The sequence below is a fragment of the Mesocricetus auratus genome, unplaced genomic scaffold (assembly GCF_017639785.1).
Source record: "Mesocricetus auratus isolate SY011 unplaced genomic scaffold, BCM_Maur_2.0 Super-Scaffold_100008, whole genome shotgun sequence".
Lineage (NCBI taxonomy): Eukaryota > Metazoa > Chordata > Mammalia > Rodentia > Cricetidae > Mesocricetus > Mesocricetus auratus.
In genome coordinates, this window is record NW_024429192.1 from 54,529,790 (window position 1) to 54,550,529 (window position 20,740).

The 20,740-nt window shown below is 43.0% G+C and overlaps 1 protein-coding gene across 5 annotated transcripts in view; it reads right to left on the reverse strand.

The window, feature by feature from the left end:
- The window catches only part of Golgb1 (golgin B1), a 65,869-nt gene extending 47,007 nt beyond the window's left edge, over positions 1-18,862 (reverse strand). For 4 of the 5 annotated variants that reach the window (XM_040750838.1, XM_040750837.1, XM_040750836.1 and 1 more), the window contains exons 1-7: positions 18,721-18,857; positions 11,350-11,490; positions 11,048-11,200; positions 8,094-8,219; positions 6,034-6,159; positions 3,961-4,086; positions 1,902-2,027 (exon numbers count right to left, since the gene is read on the reverse strand). In XM_040750838.1, coding sequence (XP_040606772.1) covers positions 1,902-2,027; positions 3,961-4,086; positions 6,034-6,159; positions 8,094-8,219; positions 11,048-11,200; positions 11,350-11,481 — 789 coding nt within the window. In that variant the 5' untranslated portion in view covers positions 11,482-11,490; positions 18,721-18,857. Of the gene's footprint in view, positions 1-1,901; positions 2,028-3,960; positions 4,087-6,033; positions 6,160-8,093; positions 8,220-11,047; positions 11,201-11,349; positions 11,491-18,720 lie in introns of all 5 variants that reach the window. The other variant, XM_040750839.1, reaches the window with a different exon arrangement.
- Positions 18,863-20,740: the final 1,878 nt, after the last annotated feature.

Genomic DNA, 20,740 nt, shown 5'->3' on the forward strand with positions numbered 1-20,740 from the left:
GGCTGGCATTTTTACTTCTTTGACTCTCATTTGTCTTGAATACCTCCATATTCCTTCTAATTTCCACTTTAACACATAGCAGGGGGCCCACTATGCATATGCTGCATAGTTTTATCAACTAAACACATTAAGCTACAAAAGTCTTAAAATGTGATAAGTCCATCTTCAGGAAAATGGGAATCAGTCTACTACAAGATCCAGCAATTCCACTCTTAGGCATATTCATAAAACAAGGATATCTGTTCAGCCATGTTCATAGCATTATTTGTATTAGCCAGAACCTGGAAGCAGTCTAGATGCCCCTCCACTGAAAAATGGATGAAGAAAATGTGGTATGTCTACACAAGGAAGTACTACTAAGTTGAAAAAAATGGAATCATGAAATTCACAGGCAAATGGGTGGAAGAAATCATCCTGAGGTAGGTAACCCAGTCACGAAAGACAAACATGGTATGTACTCACTCATATATGGATTTTAGACATAGAGCAACGTAGAACCAGCCTAAAATCCACAACCAGAGAAGCTAGGAAACAAGGAGTACCCTATGAGAGACATACAGGGTCCCCCGGAGAAGGCGAAAGGGACAAGATCTCCTGAACTTATTGGGAGCATGGGTGGGGGGCAGGGAAGGGAAAGGAAGTTAGGAGAAAGAGAAGGGGAGAGGAAGACATGAGAGAGCAGGAAGATCGAGTCAGGGGAAGAATAGAGGAGAGCAAGAAGAGGGATACCAAAAAAGAGGGCGCCATTATAGGTTTAAAGAGAAATCTGTCATAGGGCAATGTCCAGAGATCTACAAGGATGACCCAGCTAACAATAGAAGCAATAGTGGAGAGGCTACCTTAAATGCTCTTCTCTGATAATGAGATTGATATCTGCCGTATGTACCATCCTAGAACCTTCATCCAGTAGCTGATGGAAGTAGAAGCAGATACCCACAGCTAAACACTGAGTTAAACTCTGGAATCCAGTTGCAGAGAGGGAGGAGTGATGAGCAGAGGGGTCAAGACCAGGCTGGAGGAACCTACAGAAACAGCTGACCTGAACAAGGTGGAGCTCATGGACCTCGACTGATAGCTGGGAAACCAGCATAGAACTGACCCAGGACCTCTGAACATGGGTGTCAGTTAGGAGGGCTGGGAAGTCTATGGGGCCTCTGGTAGTGGATCATTATTTATCCCTAGTATACGAATGGACTTTGGGAGCCCACTCCCCATAGAGGGATACTCTCTCAGCCTAGACACACAGGGGAGGGTACAGGCCCTGCTCCAAATGATATGATAGACACTGAAGATCCCCCATGGAAGGCCTCACCCTCCCTGGGGAGCAGAACGGGGATGGGTTAGGAGGCCAGTATGTGGCAGGGAAGGTGGGGAAGAAGAGGAAACTGGGATTGACATGCAAAACAAGCTTGATTCTAGTTTAAATTACAAAAATATGATGCCTCCAAAATAAGTATTTCATTTTAAATTATTTAACTGAAATTTAAGGCTGAATTATAAATTTTTTTCATTATATACAATTCTTTTGTCTGACTATGTGACTTTTTCTCTGTTATATCAGATGAGATTTTTTGAAACATGGTTTTTAAGTTTATATGTATGTGTATGTGCCTGAATGAGTTTATTGGCATCATATGTATGCAGGTACCTGTTGAGGCCAAAAGGCATCCGGAACTGAAATTACAGGTGGTTATGAGCCACCTGATGCTGGTGCTGGGAACCTAGCTTGGGTCACCTACAAGAGCAGTGCTCTTAACACCATCTCTGTAGCCTCTCAAGTGAGATTTTGCTAAGGTGGTGTGTATTGACCAGTGCATACAGTTGATGTCCACAAGTTGATTCACTTTGAATGACCTTTTGCTGTGGACTTTATCCTAATGGGGACACCAACATCATCTTACCTGTGCTGCTTGCTCTGCCTGTGTCTGGCTGAGCTGGGTTTGCAGAGTGTTAATGAGTTCTTCCTTTTCTTGAAGCTGCTGCTTCATCAGGATGAACTCCTCCATCTCTGCAGAACTCTTATCCAACTGGAGGGGCAAAATATTTACTTCAGCAAAGGGGCTGGCATTTTTACTTCTTTGACTCTCATTTGTCTTGAATACCTCCATATTCCTTCTAATTTCCACTTTAACACATAGCAGGGGGCCCACTATGCATATGCTGCATAGTCTTATCAACTAAACACATTAAGCTACAAAAGTCTTAAAATGTGATAAGTCCATCTTCAGGAAAATGGGAATCAGTCTACTACAAGATCCAGCAATTCCACTCTTAGGCATATTCATAAAACAAGGATATCTGTTCAGCCATGTTCATAGCATTATTTGTATTAGCCAGAACCTGGAAGCAGTCTAGATGTCCCTCCACTGAAAAATGGATGAAGAAAATGTGGTATGTCTACACAAGGAAGTACTACTAAGTTGAAAAAAAATGGAATCATGAAATTCACAGGCAAATGGGTGGAAGAAATCATCCTGAGGTAGGTAACCCAGTCACGAAAGACAAACATGGTATGTACTCACTCATATATGGATTTTAGACATAGAGCAACGTAGAACCAGCCTAAAATCCACAACCAGAGAAGCTAGGAAACAAGGAGTACCCTATGAGAGACATACAGGGTCCCCCGGAGAAGGCGAAAGGGACAAGATCTCCTGAACTTATTGGGAGCATGGGTGGGGGGCAGGGAAGGGAAAGGAAGTTAGGAGAAAGAGAAGGGGAGAGGAAGACATGAGAGAGCAGGAAGATCGAGTCAGGGGAAGAATAGAGGAGAGCAAGAAGAGGGATACCAAAAAGAGGGCGCCATTATAGGTTTAAAGAGAAATCTGTCATAGGGCAATGTCCAGAGATCTACAAGGATGACCCAGCTAACAATAGAAGCAATAGTGGAGAGGCTACCTTAAATGCTCTTCTCTGATAATGAGATTGATATCTGCCGTATGTACCATCCTAGAACCTTCATCCAGTAGCTGATGGAAGTAGAAGCAGATACCCACAGCTAAACACTGAGTTAAACTCTGGAATCCAGTTGCAGAGAGGGAGGAGTGATGAGCAGAGGGGTCAAGACCAGGCTGGAGGAACCTACAGAAACAGCTGACCTGAACAAGGTGGAGCTCATGGACCTCGACTGATAGCTGGGAAACCAGCATAGAACTGACCCAGGACCTCTGAACATGGGTGTCAGTTAGGAGGGCTGGGAAGTCTATGGGGCCTCTGGTAGTGGATCATTATTTATCCCTAGTATACGAATGGACTTTGGGAGCCCACTCCCCATAGAGGGATACTCTCTCAGCCTAGACACACAGGGGAGGGTACAGGCCCTGCTCCAAATGATATGATAGACACTGAAGATCCCCCATGGAAGGCCTCACCCTCCCTGGGGAGCAGAACGGGGATGGGTTAGGAGGCCAGTATGTGGCAGGGAAGGTGGGGAAGAAGAGGAAACTGGGATTGACATGCAAAACAAGCTTGATTCTAGTTTAAATTACAAAAATATGATGCCTCCAAAATAAGTATTTCATTTTAAATTATTTAACTGAAATTTAAGGCTGAATTATAAATTTTTTTCATTATATACAATTCTTTTGTCTGACTATGTGACTTTTTCTCTGTTATATCAGATGAGATTTTTTGAAACATGGTTTTTAAGTTTATATGTATGTGTATGTGCCTGAATGAGTTTATTGGCATCATATGTATGCAGGTACCTGTTGAGGCCAAAAGGCATCCGGAACTGAAATTACAGGTGGTTATGAGCCACCTGATGCTGGTGCTGGGAACCTAGCTTGGGTCACCTACAAGAGCAGTGCTCTTAACACCATCTCTGTAGCCTCTCAAGTGAGATTTTGCTAAGGTGGTGTGTATTGACCAGTGCATACAGTTGATGTCCACAAGTTGATTCACTTTGAATGACCTTTTGCTGTGGACTTTATCCTAATGGGGACACCAACATCATCTTACCTGTGCTGCTTGCTCTGCCTGTGTCTGGCTGAGCTGGGTTTGCAGAGTGTTAATGAGTTCTTCCTTTTCTTGAAGCTGCTGCTTCATCAGGATGAACTCCTCCATCTCTGCAGAACTCTTATCCAACTGGAGGGGCAAAATATTTACTTCAGCAAAGGGGCTGGCATTTTTACTTCTTTGACTCTCATTTGTCTTGAATACCTCCATATTCCTTCTAATTTCCACTTTAACACATAGCAGGGGGCCCACTATGCATATGCTGCATAGTTTTATCAACTAAACACATTAAGCTACAAAAGTCTTAAAATGTGATAAGTCCATCTTCAGGAAAATGGGAATCAGTCTACTACAAGATCCAGCAATTCCACTCTTAGGCATATTCATAAAACAAGGATATCTGTTCAGCCATGTTCATAGCATTATTTGTATTAGCCAGAACCTGGAAGCAGTCTAGATGCCCCTCCACTGAAAAATGGATGAAGAAAATGTGGTATGTCTACACAAGGAAGTACTACTAAGTTGAAAAAAAATGGAATCATGAAATTCACAGGCAAATGGGTGGAAGAAATCATCCTGAGGTAGGTAACCCAGTCACGAAAGACAAACATGGTATGTACTCACTCATATATGGATTTTAGACATAGAGCAACGTAGAACCAGCCTAAAATCCACAACCAGAGAAGCTAGGAAACAAGGAGTACCCTATGAGAGACATACAGGGTCCCCCGGAGAAGGCGAAAGGGACAAGATCTCCTGAACTTATTGGGAGCATGGGTGGGGGGCAGGGAAGGGAAAGGAAGTTAGGAGAAAGAGAAGGGGAGAGGAAGACATGAGAGAGCAGGAAGATCGAGTCAGGGGAAGAATAGAGGAGAGCAAGAAGAGGGATACCAAAAAAGAGGGCGCCATTATAGGTTTAAAGAGAAATCTGTCATAGGGCAATGTCCAGAGATCTACAAGGATGACCCAGCTAACAATAGAAGCAATAGTGGAGAGGCTACCTTAAATGCTCTTCTCTGATAATGAGATTGATATCTGCCGTATGTACCATCCTAGAACCTTCATCCAGTAGCTGATGGAAGTAGAAGCAGATACCCACAGCTAAACACTGAGTTAAACTCTGGAATCCAGTTGCAGAGAGGGAGGAGTGATGAGCAGAGGGGTCAAGACCAGGCTGGAGGAACCTACAGAAACAGCTGACCTGAACAAGGTGGAGCTCATGGACCTCGACTGATAGCTGGGAAACCAGCATAGAACTGACCCAGGACCTCTGAACATGGGTGTCAGTTAGGAGGGCTGGGAAGTCTATGGGGCCTCTGGTAGTGGATCATTATTTATCCCTAGTATACGAATGGACTTTGGGAGCCCACTCCCCATAGAGGGATACTCTCTCAGCCTAGACACACAGGGGAGGGTACAGGCCCTGCTCCAAATGATATGATAGACTACTGAAGATCCCCCATGGAAGGCCTCACCCTCCCTGGGGAGCAGAACGGGGATGGGTTAGGAGGCCAGTATGTGGCAGGGAAGGTGGGGAAGAAGAGGAAACTGGGATTGACATGCAAAACAAGCTTGATTCTAGTTTAAATTACAAAAATATGATGCCTCCAAAATAAGTATTTCATTTTAATATTATTTAACTGAAATTTAAGGCTGAATTATGAATTATTTTTCATTATATACAATTCTTTTGTCTGACTATGTGACTTTTTCTCTGTTATATCAGATGAGATTTTCTTTTTGAAACATGGTTTTTAAGTTTATATGTATGTGTGATGTGCCTGAATGAGTTTATTGGCATCATATGTATGCAGGTACCTGTTGAGGCCAAAAGGCATCCGGAACTGAAGTTACAGGTGGTTATGAGCCACCTGATGCTGGTGCTGGGAACCTAGCTTGGGTCACCTACAAGAGCAGTGCTCTTAACACCAAGTCACCTCTGTAGCCTCTCAAGTGAGATTTTGCTAAGGTGGTGTGTATTGACCAGTGCATACAGTTGATGTCCACAAGTTGATTCACTTTGAATGACTTTTTGCTGTGGACTTTATCCTAATGGGGACACCAACATCATCTTACCTGTGCTGCTTGCTCTGCCTGTGTCTGGCTGAGCTGGGTTTGCAGAGTGTTAATGAGTTCTTCCTTTTCTTGAAGCTGCTGCTTCATCAGGATGAACTCCTCCATCTCTGCAGAACTCTTATCCAACTGGAGGGGCAAAATATTTACTTCAGCAAAGGGGCTGGCATTTTTACTTCTTTGACTCTCATTTGTCTTGAATACCTCCATATTCCTTCTAATTTCCACTTTAACACATAGCAGGGGGCCCACTATGCATATGCTGCATAGTCTTATCAACTAAACACATTAAGCTACAAAAGTCTTAAAATGTGATAAGTCCATCTTCAGGAAAATGGGAATCAGTCTACTACAAGATCCAGCAATTCCACTCTTAGGCATATTCATAAAACAAGGATATCTGTTCAGCCATGTTCATAGCATTATTTGTATTAGCCAGAACCTGGAAGCAGTCTAGATGTCCCTCCACTGAAAAATGGATGAAGAAAATGTGGTATGTCTACACAAGGAAGTACTACTAAGTTGAAAAAAAATGGAATCATGAAATTCACAGGCAAATGGGTGGAAGAAATCATCCTGAGGTAGGTAACCCAGTCACGAAAGACAAACATGGTATGTACTCACTCATATATGGATTTTAGACATAGAGCAACGTAGAACCAGCCTAAAATCCACAACCAGAGAAGCTAGGAAACAAGGAGTACCCTATGAGAGACATACAGGGTCCCCCGGAGAAGGCGAAAGGGACAAGATCTCCTGAACTTATTGGGAGCATGGGTGTGGGGGAGGGAAGGGAAAGGAAGTTAGGAGAAAGAGAAGGGGAGAGGAAGACATGAGAGAGCAGGAAGATCGAGTCAGGGGAAGAATAGAGGAGAGCAAGAAGAGGGATACCAAAAAAGAGGGCGCCATTATAGGTTTAAAGAGAAATCTGTCATAGGGCAATGTCCAGAGATCTACAAGGATGACCCAGCTAACAATAGAAGCAATAGTGGAGAGGCTACCTTAAATGCTCTTCTCTGATAATGAGATTGATATCTGCCGTATGTACCATCCTAGAACCTTCATCCAGTAGCTGATGGAAGTAGAAGCAGATACCCACAGCTAAACACTGAGTTAAACTCTGGAATCCAGTTGCAGAGAGGGAGGAGTGATGAGCAGAGGGGTCAAGACCAGGCTGGAGGAACCTACAGAAACAGCTGACCTGAACAAGGTGGAGCTCATGGACCTCGACTGATAGCTGGGAAACCAGCATAGAACTGACCCAGGACCTCTGAACATGGGTGTCAGTTAGGAGGGCTGGGAAGTCTATGGGGCCTCTGGTAGTGGATCATTATTTATCCCTAGTATACGAATGGACTTTGGGAGCCCACTCCCCATAGAGGGATACTCTCTCAGCCTAGACACACAGGGGAGGGTACAGGCCCTGCTCCAAATGATATGATAGACACTGAAGATCCCCCATGGAAGGCCTCACCCTCCCTGGGGAGCAGAACGGGGATGGGTTAGGAGGCCAGTATGTGGCAGGGAAGGTGGGGAAGAAGAGGAAACTGGGATTGACATGCAAAACAAGCTTGATTCTAGTTTAAATTACAAAAATATGATGCCTCCAAAATAAGTATTTCATTTTAAATTATTTAACTGAAATTTAAGGCTGAATTATAAATTTTTTTCATTATATACAATTCTTTTGTCTGACTATGTGACTTTTTCTCTGTTATATCAGATGAGATTTTTTGAAACATGGTTTTTAAGTTTATATGTATGTGTATGTGCCTGAATGAGTTTATTGGCATCATATGTATGCAGGTACCTGTTGAGGCCAAAAGGCATCCGGAACTGAAATTACAGGTGGTTATGAGCCACCTGATGCTGGTGCTGGGAACCTAGCTTGGGTCACCTACAAGAGCAGTGCTCTTAACACCATCTCTGTAGCCTCTCAAGTGAGATTTTGCTAAGGTGGTGTGTATTGACCAGTGCATACAGTTGATGTCCACAAGTTGATTCACTTTGAATGACTTTTTGCTGTGGACTTTATCCTAATGGGGACACCAACATCATCTTACCTGTGCTGCTTGCTCTGCCTGTGTCTGGCTGAGCTGGGTTTGCAGAGTGTTAATGAGTTCTTCCTTTTCTTGAAGCTGCTGCTTCATCAGGATGAACTCCTCCATCTCTGCAGAACTTTTATGCAACTGGAGGGGGAAAATATTTACTTCAGCAAAGGGGCTGGAATTTTTACTTCCTTGATTCTTGAATACCTGCCATATTCCTTCTAATTTTCACTTTAACACACAAAAAAGTTAATGCAGACAGCATGAGTAAGAGTTGATATCAAGACAACTAGAGAATCAACCTAAAGTTAATTTTTCTAATTCAAAAGTATTCATATGTTTTGAGGTTCAAAATGAAGGCAGACTAATGATGCATAATTCCTATTTTATTTCTAGCTAGTATTTCACTGTATAGAGATTCCAGTTTGTTTACATATTTACCCATTGATGGAAAAGTGAGTTGACTACATTCATACATGAAACAGAATGAACACATTTCATTAAAAAGCCAAACATCGTGGCTCATGCCTGTACTTTCAGCACTCCGGAGACTGAGACAAGAGGCCTGCTACAAGTTCACAGGAAAACTGGGCTACAATGTGGGAGTGTGTCTCAACAACAACAACAGAAATCAGGAAGAATAAGTAGCAGAACAACATGCTTAGGAAAAGTGTACAGGACGTGAAAGGAAAATTAGAATTAGAAAAGTTAAAAAAGTAATAAAATTCATAAAGTTGATATAAATGAAAAGTCATTTCAGATGAGAAAAGATAACACAAAACAGAATGCCTTGAGTTAAATAAGAAAAAAAGGATAGATCTAAAAAAATTAAACAAAAATTAATAAATATATATATAAATAAAAATAAAGGTTAAGAGAAACAGAAGTCTGCAAGGAAGGAAATGAAAGCAATGGAGCTGATCAAACACTGTATTTCATGTACTTCCAAAGAGTTTCTGACAACATGTGACTCATATGTGGAAATAATATACTGAGAATGTGCAAATACCAACAGAGAATGCCACTCACTAATGTAAACCCTCCTAAAATGACTAGACTTGGAAGTAAGGACGAGAGGGAAGGGCTGACTGATGGGGGATAGCTACCAATTGTCTAGAAAGAGGCATTAGTCATGTATATCCATTGGCTGTCAGTGATTTGTTAAGCTAATAATAATGAGGCAACTCATCCAACTTCAAGGCTTGTTCTGCCTGTGCCTGGTGAAGCTGGGCTTGCAAATTGCTAATTAATTTCTCCTTTTCCTGAAGTTCATGTTTTATCTCTTCTACTTTCATCACTTCTTCTGTGGAATTCTTATCATGCTGAAAAATGTAATAGATTAAAGACACCTACTTAAAAGTTATAATTAATATATATTTTATCTTTTACACTATTTTCCCTTTAGAGTACCATTTCATTAAATTGACATAAACACTCAGGAGCAAGAAGCAGGGGAATTCCTCTGAGTTAGAAACCAGCCTTGTCTAGAGTCCCAGAACAGCCAGAACTACACAGAGAAACCCTATCAACAACAAAACCAATCAACAAGTACAGGAGCAAGAACCTAACAAAAAGCAATGAGTGTTGAGATGGGAAGATAACTCAATTTAAGAGAGCTTGCTATACAACCATGAGGGTTAGGGTTTGGATCCTACCCTAACGCACAAACAGCTGTTACTCAGCTTCAAGGGATCTGATACCTTTCTCTCTCTCTGTGGATCCCCACCCCCAGCACGCATACTGCACTAAGCACACTATGGCTAAAGGGCTGCTGTGACTGACAACTGGAGTGCACTGTGTCTGCTGAACATCATTTATTTAACAGGGAAACTAAATGAGGACATAAGATGCTGACACATTTAAGGCCGGAGGGCTAAGTAGTACGCTAGAGTGAAATGTAGAGTATAAAATGGATAAAAAAAAAACTAACAACATGACTCAAGGGAAGTTTGAAAGAATAAACATGGAAAGAAAAAGGTTAGTGCCTGCCACCACAGCCAGGGGAAGGGAGTTGCCATAGAAACCATAGAGGAGGAAAATATTTCAAACAAAGAAATTCATTGCTTTTAAAATCAACTTTGAGATGTTAAACCATCCTATTCTATTCTCCTCCTTCTCACGCACCTGCTGCACGAGGGACTAAACCTAGGACCTTACACACACTGCATAGGTGCTCTTCTACTGGGCCATCTCCCCAGTGCAAACAAGGAAAGGCCATGTCTCTGACAGGCAAAGATAAGCAGGACCCTGGGAGTTAACGAGTGCCCTCAGGGGGTGGCTCAGAACATGAAAAAACTCTCCTCAGAACTAATATTTCTGAGAATAACAACACAGGGAGTAGAGTGAAGTCTAGGCTGACTTGTAACCACAGTGTGCCGTGACACAAACACTCCAAAAACCTCATGTTCGTTGTGCTCTAAACAGATATCTGAACGTGGTTCTGAACAGAAAGCTGAGGAGAATGTACAATGGGACTGTACCATATTCTTCTAAAGACAGGCTTCTTTAGTCCCTCTGCATCCCGACTAGACACTGCTTTGTGTTGGCAGCCATAAGCCCTGCGAGCCTCCTTACAGGAAGACCAGGTGAGCCAGGCAACTCAGCTCATACTTCATGAAACATTAATGAACCAGTATTCACTTACAGAAGCAGAGAATATTCTATATTAGTTAAGGAATAAAATGATTTCAGAGCAGGGGAAAAAATCTTAGAGATCATAATTTTTAATGTTCTAACCAATAATCAAACTCATCCACAAAGTATATGGTTCTCCTCACTGTCTCACTTCAGGGCTTATTTCTTCCTGTCAGTCCTTTAAACTTCTCACTGCCAACTCAAGTCCACATTTCTGTTTGCCTTTGCTCCCCCCGTGTGGCCTTCAGCCCAAGCAAGCCACAGGCTCGGTGGAAGATCTGCCCTAACAGGGCTCCTGCCTCAGGGGACAGCCAGGGTCTATGCAGGCCTCATACCTTGGAAAGCTGCTCCTCTGCTTGGTGTTCCGTAGGCGAAGCAGCCACTGCTTGCGCCTTCATTTCTTCCATGTGTTTGTTCAAAGCAGTGAGCTTGGCTTTTGCATGAAGTTTTATTTTTTTAATTTTGCTGTCAGCAGTTTTCCGTTCCTCCTGCCACAGAACAACGAAGACAATAAACAAGAGCTCAGTGTTCACCTGGCACACCACTCGTCTGCGGCAGGCAGCACACTACAGTACTTAGGACACTCTGAGCGAATGACCTGTCTTTATCAACGGCTCAGCAAGTGACTCAACAGTACCTGCAGAACTTCATCCTTCTGCTGGAGTTGAACATCCTTCTGTTTAATGACGTCTTTTAACTCCGTCACTAACTTCTCTGCATCAGCCAGTCGTGCTAGAATATCCTCTTGTATGCTATTATCCAATTCCATGCCAGAGTCCTGGGATTTAGACAAAAAAATGAATAAATAAAAATAAAAAAATAAAAATAATGCACAGGGAAAAGGCAATAATGACCCCCAGGAACTTCCACATTCTTACCTCAACCTTTGCCCAACTCATTTCTTTTGAAACTGAGCCCTAACTAACCCCTCAGCAGTTATCCTCGCCATTACAATATACCAAGTATTTCCTCTAACTTAAAGCATGTACACCTACACACCAGAAGAGGGCAGCAGATCTCATTATAAATGGCTGTGAGCCACCACGTGGTTGCTGGGAATTGAACTCAGGTCCTCTGGAAGAGCAGCCAGCTCTTAACCACTGAGCCATCTCTCCAGCCTCATAACTTAAAGTATTATTATCAGTACTTTTATCAAAGAGCAAAATAAAGGGAGGCAAGGGTTATATACTATTAAGTGGAGAAATCCACAATTTAAAATTAGACATGAGCTGAGGGCTAGAGATGTGGCTCTGCTGGTAGAGAGAATACCTCGTGTACACTACGGCCTGACTCCAATTCCCAGCACTGCATCAACCAGGCATGGCAGCACACAACTGTGATCCCAACTCCCAGAAGGCAGAGCCTGAAAGATCAGGAGTCCAAGGTCATCTCTGGCTAGCTAGCTAGCAAGTCAGAGGCCAGCCTAGGACACACGAGACCCTGTCCCAAACAAAATAAAATAGATAAAAGAAAAACAAACTTTCTGCTTGTCTTTCCAAAAGCTACTGGACTGCTTTTGAATCCTTAGGGATTGAAAAAATACAATGCAAACTATAAGAAAGGGCAAATTTATAGAAATAAACATGTTTTCAAACAAAAGTGGTGCTCCAGTAATGTCCCGTCCCCTCCCCCCCACACCGTTTACTCTTTACATCTTTCCCATGGAACAGGAGTTATGTCCCCAAGGAGGAGGAATGGGAGGAGGAGTGGGAGGAGGAAGATGGTGACAATGACCTAAGACAACATGGTCCTACACAGGACTCGTCTTTCCACCCTCATCTAGACTGGGTTTCCGTCCCCACAGCTCTCAGGATGGCAACCCTCAGCAGATGATCGTTTGCAGAGCTGAAAACGTTTTTTTTTTTAATTGCACTTCTACTTTGCACAAGGGAGGCTGCCCACATCCCTCCAGCTTAAGGTATCTTCCTCAGAGCACAGAATGGAAGTCTCATCAATTTGGATCTAGACATAGTTACTCACAGCTTCTAAGAGAGCTGTCAAGCTCTGGCCATAGTTATTTCCTGATAATTCCTGTATAACAATATTTGCTAATCCTGATAATCGGCTCAGCATCTCTATGGGTGAGAGAGAAAAAGAAAATGCGACAATCAGTAAAAACAGATACAGGCTGCGAAAGCATGAGTAAAGCAGACAGGTGCCGCTAGACATTAGTATCTATATCATCTATGTGAAATAATGACACTGTGGTGTTTCACACTGGATGCAGCGTGGAGCCAGGAGCGTGTACGGTGTAGCCACGCCCTTTCCTGCTCAGGTGCCATAATGTAAGCACCATCGCTAGGATCAATTTGAAAATAAAATTCCAGAGCCCGATCCTTAACTACAAGGATGTAATTGTCAGGAATGTCTTAAAGGACGCCTTAATGCCCACCTTTTCATCGATAAACAAAAATCTTAAGTTTTCCTCCTCCCAGATTTATCTTTTTCTGATTCCCGATTAAACCCCCAAGTCTCAACAAAACTTCCCTTCTCATGTGTTCCCTGAATCCTATTCTTTCATTCAGTGTTCTTGAGAAACTATGTGATATCAGTGAAAGAATCATTGTTCAAAATGGAGCATAAATATTTATATTAGTAAATGACTGAAATCAGTGTCCTGTGCTTGTTTTGCAAGAAATTAGAAAAAGGCAACATAAGCAGAAAAAGGAAATAAAGCCTAGAGCAGAAATGAGTAAATAGAAAATCAAAAACCCATAAAACAAAGGCAGTTCTCAGAAAAGATCAATAAAGACTATGAAGCATGAGAATGTGTTTTTCAACTGACATCAGCGATGAGAATGCACCATCACTACTGACCTGGCATACATTAGGAGAGGAGAAAGGAGAAACTGAAATACCTCTGGCTGTGTCTATGAGGGTATTTCCAGAAAGGTCTGGAAGCCGTACAATCTACCCTGAATATGAGTGGTGCCAATCCATGGTTGGGTCTTAAGATGAATAAAAAGAAAGAAAGAAAAACTGAGGACCAGCATTCTTCTCTTCCTGTTTCCTGACCACGGATGCCTCATGCCCCTCCATCATGCTTTCCTCATCCTCAATCTGAGTTAAAATACACCCCTCTTTGACTTTTTTTTTTTTTGGTTAGGTGTTTTGTCACACTCCAGTTCTCTAAAGCAGGAGATACATTCACAAGGGAGGCACCTTAATCTGCAAGCTACCAGAGACAACTAAAATCAAGTCAAGAGGACCCCGATCAAGTCCTCATTGGCTAAACAGAAGGCCTGCATTTACATAAGAAAAATGAAATTGCTATTGACCGGAGACCTATAAATAAATTTAAATCCAAGACTACATAATAATCAGCTGGTTATCTCATCTGAACCAATGGCTGTGGAAAGCAGATAAATATAAGGATTTATCTGGCCTTTCCCTTCAACTTTATCTGCTAGATGCACACAGTAGATGAGGGAATGACACACAAACTGTCGGTCTGGCAGCACATTTGTAATCCTAGTACCGAGAAGGTGGAGGCACGACAACTCTGAGACTCATTGGAAAACCAACCTCATTTCCCTTATGAGCAGACCTAGTGAGAGACTCTGTCTCAATAAAACAAGGGTGGAGGGCTCCTGAGGGCATCCAGGGTTGAGCTCTTGCCAGGTGCACCACCTCCCCACAACCCCACAAGATTATTCAGAAAAGTCTTCTAACATTTTTCAAGCTGTGATAAAGATATCTAGATAATGAGCAGTCAACAGTAATAATAAAAAAAAAGGCGAAGTCCAGACATTATAAACATCCTATGAAAGAACACAACCACCTCCTCTAGTCTTGCCAAAGGATGGAAACTTAAGCCGCCCATCCTGCTACCATCTGCAGAGAATGGAAAGGACAGAGGAACACTCGGAACTACCTAACCAACATTACTTCCTATACAGTGTCCAACTCCACAGGCCATACAGGAACTGTTTCTCATAGATAATTGTAAGGAAAAGATGGGAGATGTATTAAGTGTGAAAAGGGAAAGATTCCCAAGTGGATAATAAAACTATAAGGAAATCACAAGGAAGTGATTATTTTAGAAAGGAAGAGAGGGCTATTAATGGGATAGGCCACATGGTAGGGCTTCTAGAATGGTCAGCAAGTTATATTTGCTATAGTCATTTATGAAACTATATATATTTTATAGTGTGGCTTTGTGTGTTTTGTTTTCCAATTCCTGAGAAGTGTTTTCTTTTTTTTTTTTTTTTTTTTTTTTTTCCAAGACAGGGTTTCTCTGTATTGTTTTGGATGCTGTCCTGTAACTCGCTCTGTCGACCAAGCTGGCCTCTTCCTCCCGAGCGCTGGGATTAAAGGCGTGTGCAACCAATGTCCGACAAGAAGTGTTTTCTTAAGGAAAAGTTAACAGAAATTATTAAACAATTATGTTTAGAGACATCCATAAGGAAGCTTTTGTTCTTATTTTTATTGATATATAACTGTATAGTCCATAAGGTGTATGATGTTGAGATTCAGGTATTCAGTGGGTGGTAATCAACTCAGGGTAATTAGCATATTCAGAAGAGAGTTCCCAGATTTAAAGGCAGGCTTTGTCACACACCCTGACCTATATATACACTTAGCTAGTTGGCTGCTTTCCATGACTTTCAGTTCAGATTCCCCAGCCAATCCCCAGCTCCATCTGCAGACCTGCTAGTTCCACCCACATTACTTCTCTAAGCAGCTTGGACTGTGCTAGTACTACTTTCTGGATCAATGAGAAAAGTACTGGACTCTCAGTCACAGGACTCCTCTACTGTTTTGAAGCCATAATTTCTTCAGAAAAAGTAAAAATACTGTACATGTGAGGAGGCAGCATGTGTGTACACACCCATCTGAAGCACTATACCTTAAATACTTTGCACATTATCATTAAAAGATGGACTGACTAAAAACAGTCCCAGAGGTTGATGGGAAGGGGATGGCATGGCTGAAAAAGCACAATCTGGAGCTATTAACAACTCTCTGGTTCAGCCCGCAGCCACTTCATCACACTGTACTCCTAAGTCACCTTACCTTGTCTATGCCAGTGACAAGCGATCCTAAACCAACTTGAAGAACTAATAGGACAGTGTGCTACTATAGCTAGAAAAGTCATATTCGATATTAGGTTATTCCTTTACAGGTAGAAGAGTGAAAATGTCACTTCATAATACAAAACCTGATTTTTATTAACTTAGAAATAAATGGTAACTACAGCATACAGACACAGGCAATGCTCTGGCCCTTACAGACCTATTTATCCTCATTGTTTAATTAATTTTATCCAGAAAATGATCAAAAAGAGGTACTACCAATAGCCCTAAGTTTAAGATGAGTAAACAGACACAGAGAATTTAAGTAACTTGTCCGGTAACACAACTCTGCAAGCTTCTTGGTTGGTGGAGACACACAAAGGCATCCCGTTTTCTGAGTACCTTTCTGGACCTACATTCTTCATCCAGATGCAAACAGGGATGCCTGTGAGGGCACCATGTTAACAGGAATGTAGGCAACCTTTTTCTGAGGAGTAAGTGCATAAGCCAAACTAACGATTCACATTAATGAGACCTTAAATAACCATAGCAGTGTTTGACTGGAAACAACCTAAATGCCCATCCAGGGAGGATTGCTAACTGAATTTTTTTGTATTTCTACAAGGGAATGCTGTATAGCTGCCTGAACGAGTAGGTACTGTGTTTTCTGATGTTTACTGAAAATGCTTTTTATACAGATCGAATTGCTGTGTCAAAGTTCTTGGTTTCAGATTTTGGATTCTGGAATATTTGTACATATATAAAGAGCCATCCTGGGAACAGGACTCAAGTTTAAACCAAAAAAATAATTTATAGTCTCTATATATTTAACACACACAGGCTGAAGGCAATTTTGTATAGTATTTTTAATAATTTGTGCATGAAGTTTCACGGCATTGAATTTTCTACTGTTAGCATATGAATACTCACCGACTTTATTTTTGACCCCTTCACATTTCAGACGTTAAAATCAGAAATGCTGTATAATATTAAGTGGCAAAAAGATGTATTATGACTCACATGACGGCAAGTGTGTATTATATATGTGTTTTAGCAGTCAGAATGTCTCTTTGGGGCAAATTATTTACTTTGCTGATTTCTGGAGTGGGGAATGGAGACAGAGGTAAGGAGACAGAATTATTATACCCTTTAGTTTCAAATTTCCTTTTATCAAAAGCACATATAGTTGATTCTAAAATAGCTAAAATGAGAAAGAATGTTACAAGGCTGGGGATGTACATTAGTAACAGAGTGGTTGCTAGGCTGCATAAAGGCTCTGGGTTTGATGCCCTCCCCGCAAGGTTCTGCGTTTGATTCCCCACCCTGAAAGGGGGAGGGGCTTTCGGCAGCCCAGTCTGCTTTACACAGGATTGGTAATATCAGATGGTATGTAATAATCAGTGGTGAGATGTGTCACAAATAACTCATTCCTACTAGGCAACCAAGAGAAGTTTGATATATTTTATAAATTAGGGTAGTATCAACATCTCTTTATTCAAAATGGGTGGGGATATCAGGGAGAGAGAGGTGAACTTAAAAAGTCAATCAAAAAGTTAATGACAAAAACCTAAAGATGATTATTTTTAGGAAGGGCAATATTATAGAATGAAAATCACCCTCCCTAAAAGCGTGGGAATCCTCAGAAATGCCCACAGTCATCTTGAGAAACCAAAGAAGCACCTTCTATGTGATCTTCAAATTCTGTTGCGATGGGCGAGATTTTTTATTTTTCATTGAATTATTTTAATTTGTATTTTGTCTTTTTATAAACACTTGTGGTGTATTTATAGAAGTATTTGCACACTTCAAAATAAACATGATATACTTAATAAACATAAAACAAATATACTTAGAATAGGCTTAAAATGTTTTACCTATAGCATATGCAACTAAAATTGTTCAGGAACTACTAATGTAGTCAAATGTAACTGGAGCGAAGGAGGAAGCATCAAACGGTCTTTCCAGGATCAAGGAAGTAAAAACGTGTAATAAATACACACCACTTCAAGCCAGGGCCTCCTGGAGGCAAGAACTCTACCACTTGGGTATACTTTTATCCCTGCAACTTTTGAGTTATCTTCCATTTTTTCCCCATGCCTATTCCAAATCGTCTCATTTGTTCTAACAGAACATTTCTGGAGCCATTCCGACCATTCAAACCTTAACTATGTTTCTAAAAAGGATTCCACACTGTTATCTTTCACTGTCATCTTGCTGAAATCTGGAAAGTCGTCCTTTAACCGCCTGGAGAGCTTCCAACTATCTCCGAAAGTCAACGTGTTTATTATCCATGATTTTAAATATCTGTCCCACTCTCAAAACGGTCCTGTCTTCACAGACCAACTGCAGCGCTTTAAATAAACCAAGCAAATATTTTCTCCAATCGCCTAGGGACTCACCCTCCTGTTCGCATTCCTGCGACGCACCAACGAACACACCCCCACACAGACAAACCGAGGTTTTTCTCCTCCAGAACTCCCTTCGAGGTTTCCCTTCCTGTGAACACCTCTCACTCCTGGGTCAACTCTCCCTCCTCACCTTCCCAGCCCATTAGCATTAGTAGGATCACGGTGGGCCACCGACTGCCGAAACAGCGATGCCATTTGCCTGGCTTGAGCCCCGCCACCCCCGCGGGGCATAAAGTTTGTTCAGGGCCGCAGCTCAGGGCTGGGGCGAGCTCCCTCCCCGCGTCCTCGGCTGCGTGCCCAGGCTGGCTTCCACAGGCCGCTGGGACACCGGGCCGTGCACGCAGGACAGGCCAGCTCCCGCGCCTCCGGGGCTCCCCCGAGGCCCTGCCGGCCGCCTGGGTGTCTGTGCTTCCGGGCCGCGTACGGCGACGGACACCGGGCGACCACCTAGGCTGGGCAGGTGAAGGCGGCGGGGACCCGAGGGGCGGGGCGGCCGGCTGAGCGCCGCTGCCCGGTGTCCCCTTGGTCAGCGGCCCCGGCAGGGCCGTTGCGGAGCTCCCCGCGGAGCCTGCTGACCCCACTCACCTGCAGGTAGTGGCGACCAGCAACGCCGGCCGCCCCCCGCTCGACCTAAGCCACGTCAGCTCGGGAATCCCAAGCCTAGCGCCTCCACCGCCGCGCCCCTAAGACACAACCACTCTCCATGGGACGGAAGACGGGATTGAGACTTCGACCTATCGGAGCTGCTCACAGGGCGTTGCCATGGCGACCAGGCACGCCTTGTTTGTAACTAATCGCGTCACAATGGCAGACACCAATCAATGCCCTAAAACCTTCCACTTCCTCAAAGACGGAGCCAATGGGTTCTAAGAAGGAGAAGCATGGCGGATGATTTTATGTTGGGGTATGACCCGGAAGAAGATCCAAGAACGCCAGGCCATGCCGACAAGTTGGCTGTTCTGCAAAGATCAGGTGTCTGCTGTGCAGTTTGGGAGTTCCGGTTTACCCGAATCTCATCTAGTGCCGTTCCCGCTGGCGACTGTGGACTAGGCTTCTGAGGAGATTTTGAACTAGAGCTGCTAGGACTGGGATATGTGTGAGAACCAACCCGGGGTAAGCCTGAAACTTGGCTTAGTATGGCAATTTTGACTTTGTGTTGAAAAAAATGAGAACCAGAGACATGACTAGCCAAAGACAATCAGAGCTAGAGCAGCGGACCTCGGACTACACCCTGACTTCACAAACATCTTTTGCTGAAATCGCCCGGGATGTGAGTGTCAGAGACAGTGAAGAGTTGGAAAGTGACGCTTCAACCGGCATAAGCAAACAGATTTAAGGGCTCGCTCGGCTCTGGGATGAGTTAGTGAGAACACTCATCAAGTGCTGCTTCACCCTAAAAGGCCTGCCGGTGGGTGTGGGAGGAGCGGGGCAGAAACCCAGCCAACTCCTAAGGGGTCAAGACCAGGCTGGTGAAACCCACAGAGACAGCTGACCTGAGCAAGTGGGAGCTCATAGACCCCAGACTGATGGCTGAGAGGCCAACCTGGGACTGATCCAGACTCTCTGAACGTGGGTGTCAGTGAGGAGGCTTAGGGTACTAGATCAGTATTTATCCCTGGCATCCAAATGAACTTTGGGAGCCCATTCCACATGGAGGGATGCTCTCTCAGTTTGGACACATGGGGGAGGCCCTGCCCCAGAGGATATGACAGACTTCGGAGATCCCCCATGAAGGGCCTCACCCTCCTTGGAGAGTGGAGTGGGGGTTGGTGGGGAGGTGGGGTGGGAGAGGGAGCTGGGATTGACATGTGAAGCAAGTTTGTTTCTAATTTAAATAAAAAATAATAAAAAGAATGTTAATATGAATTTCATTTTACACCAATCACTCAGCTAGTCCAATATATTTGCAATCTCATCCTAATGATCACATAATCTTTTGAGGCCCAAATAGTAGCTCAGTAAGGCATCTCCTAGCTGCTCATTTAAAATTGTACATCCTATATTTATTATATATCTTTTCCCACCTAACATTTAGCTTATTGTCTTTTTTAAATGCATTTATTTTATGTTACTTTTTATATGCATTGGTGTTTTGCCTGCATGTAGGTCATTGTGAGGATCCCCTGGAACTGGAGTTACAACTGGAGTTGCCGCTTGGGTGCTGGGGACTGAACCCTGGTCGTTTGGCAGAGCAGCTGGTGCTCTTAACCACTGAGCCACCTCTCCAGCCCTATCTCAGTTGTATCTCCAGGTCCCAGAATAATATACAGGGGGTACTAAATGTTCCTTGAAGCAATGTTATATGTGATTATCTTTAATTTAACTGTGATATAATAAACTTCAAAAGTCTGATTTATTCAAGGTGTTTTGGGGAGGGGCAGAGCCAGGATAAGAAGTAAATCTTATCTCTCTGCATACTTACCTACATTTAGCCTTAGATCTTTCAGTTTTAAGATATCTCCTTTAGAAGAAGTTAGAAAATTATCTAGTTGGTATGGCTTCACTTTCTCTTGGGTTGGTCTGTCTATACTGCTCATTCACAGAAAATTGTAGTAAATGCAAAGGAAATAAAATGTGGAGAGTTTTGAGCTGAACTGAGCTCTCT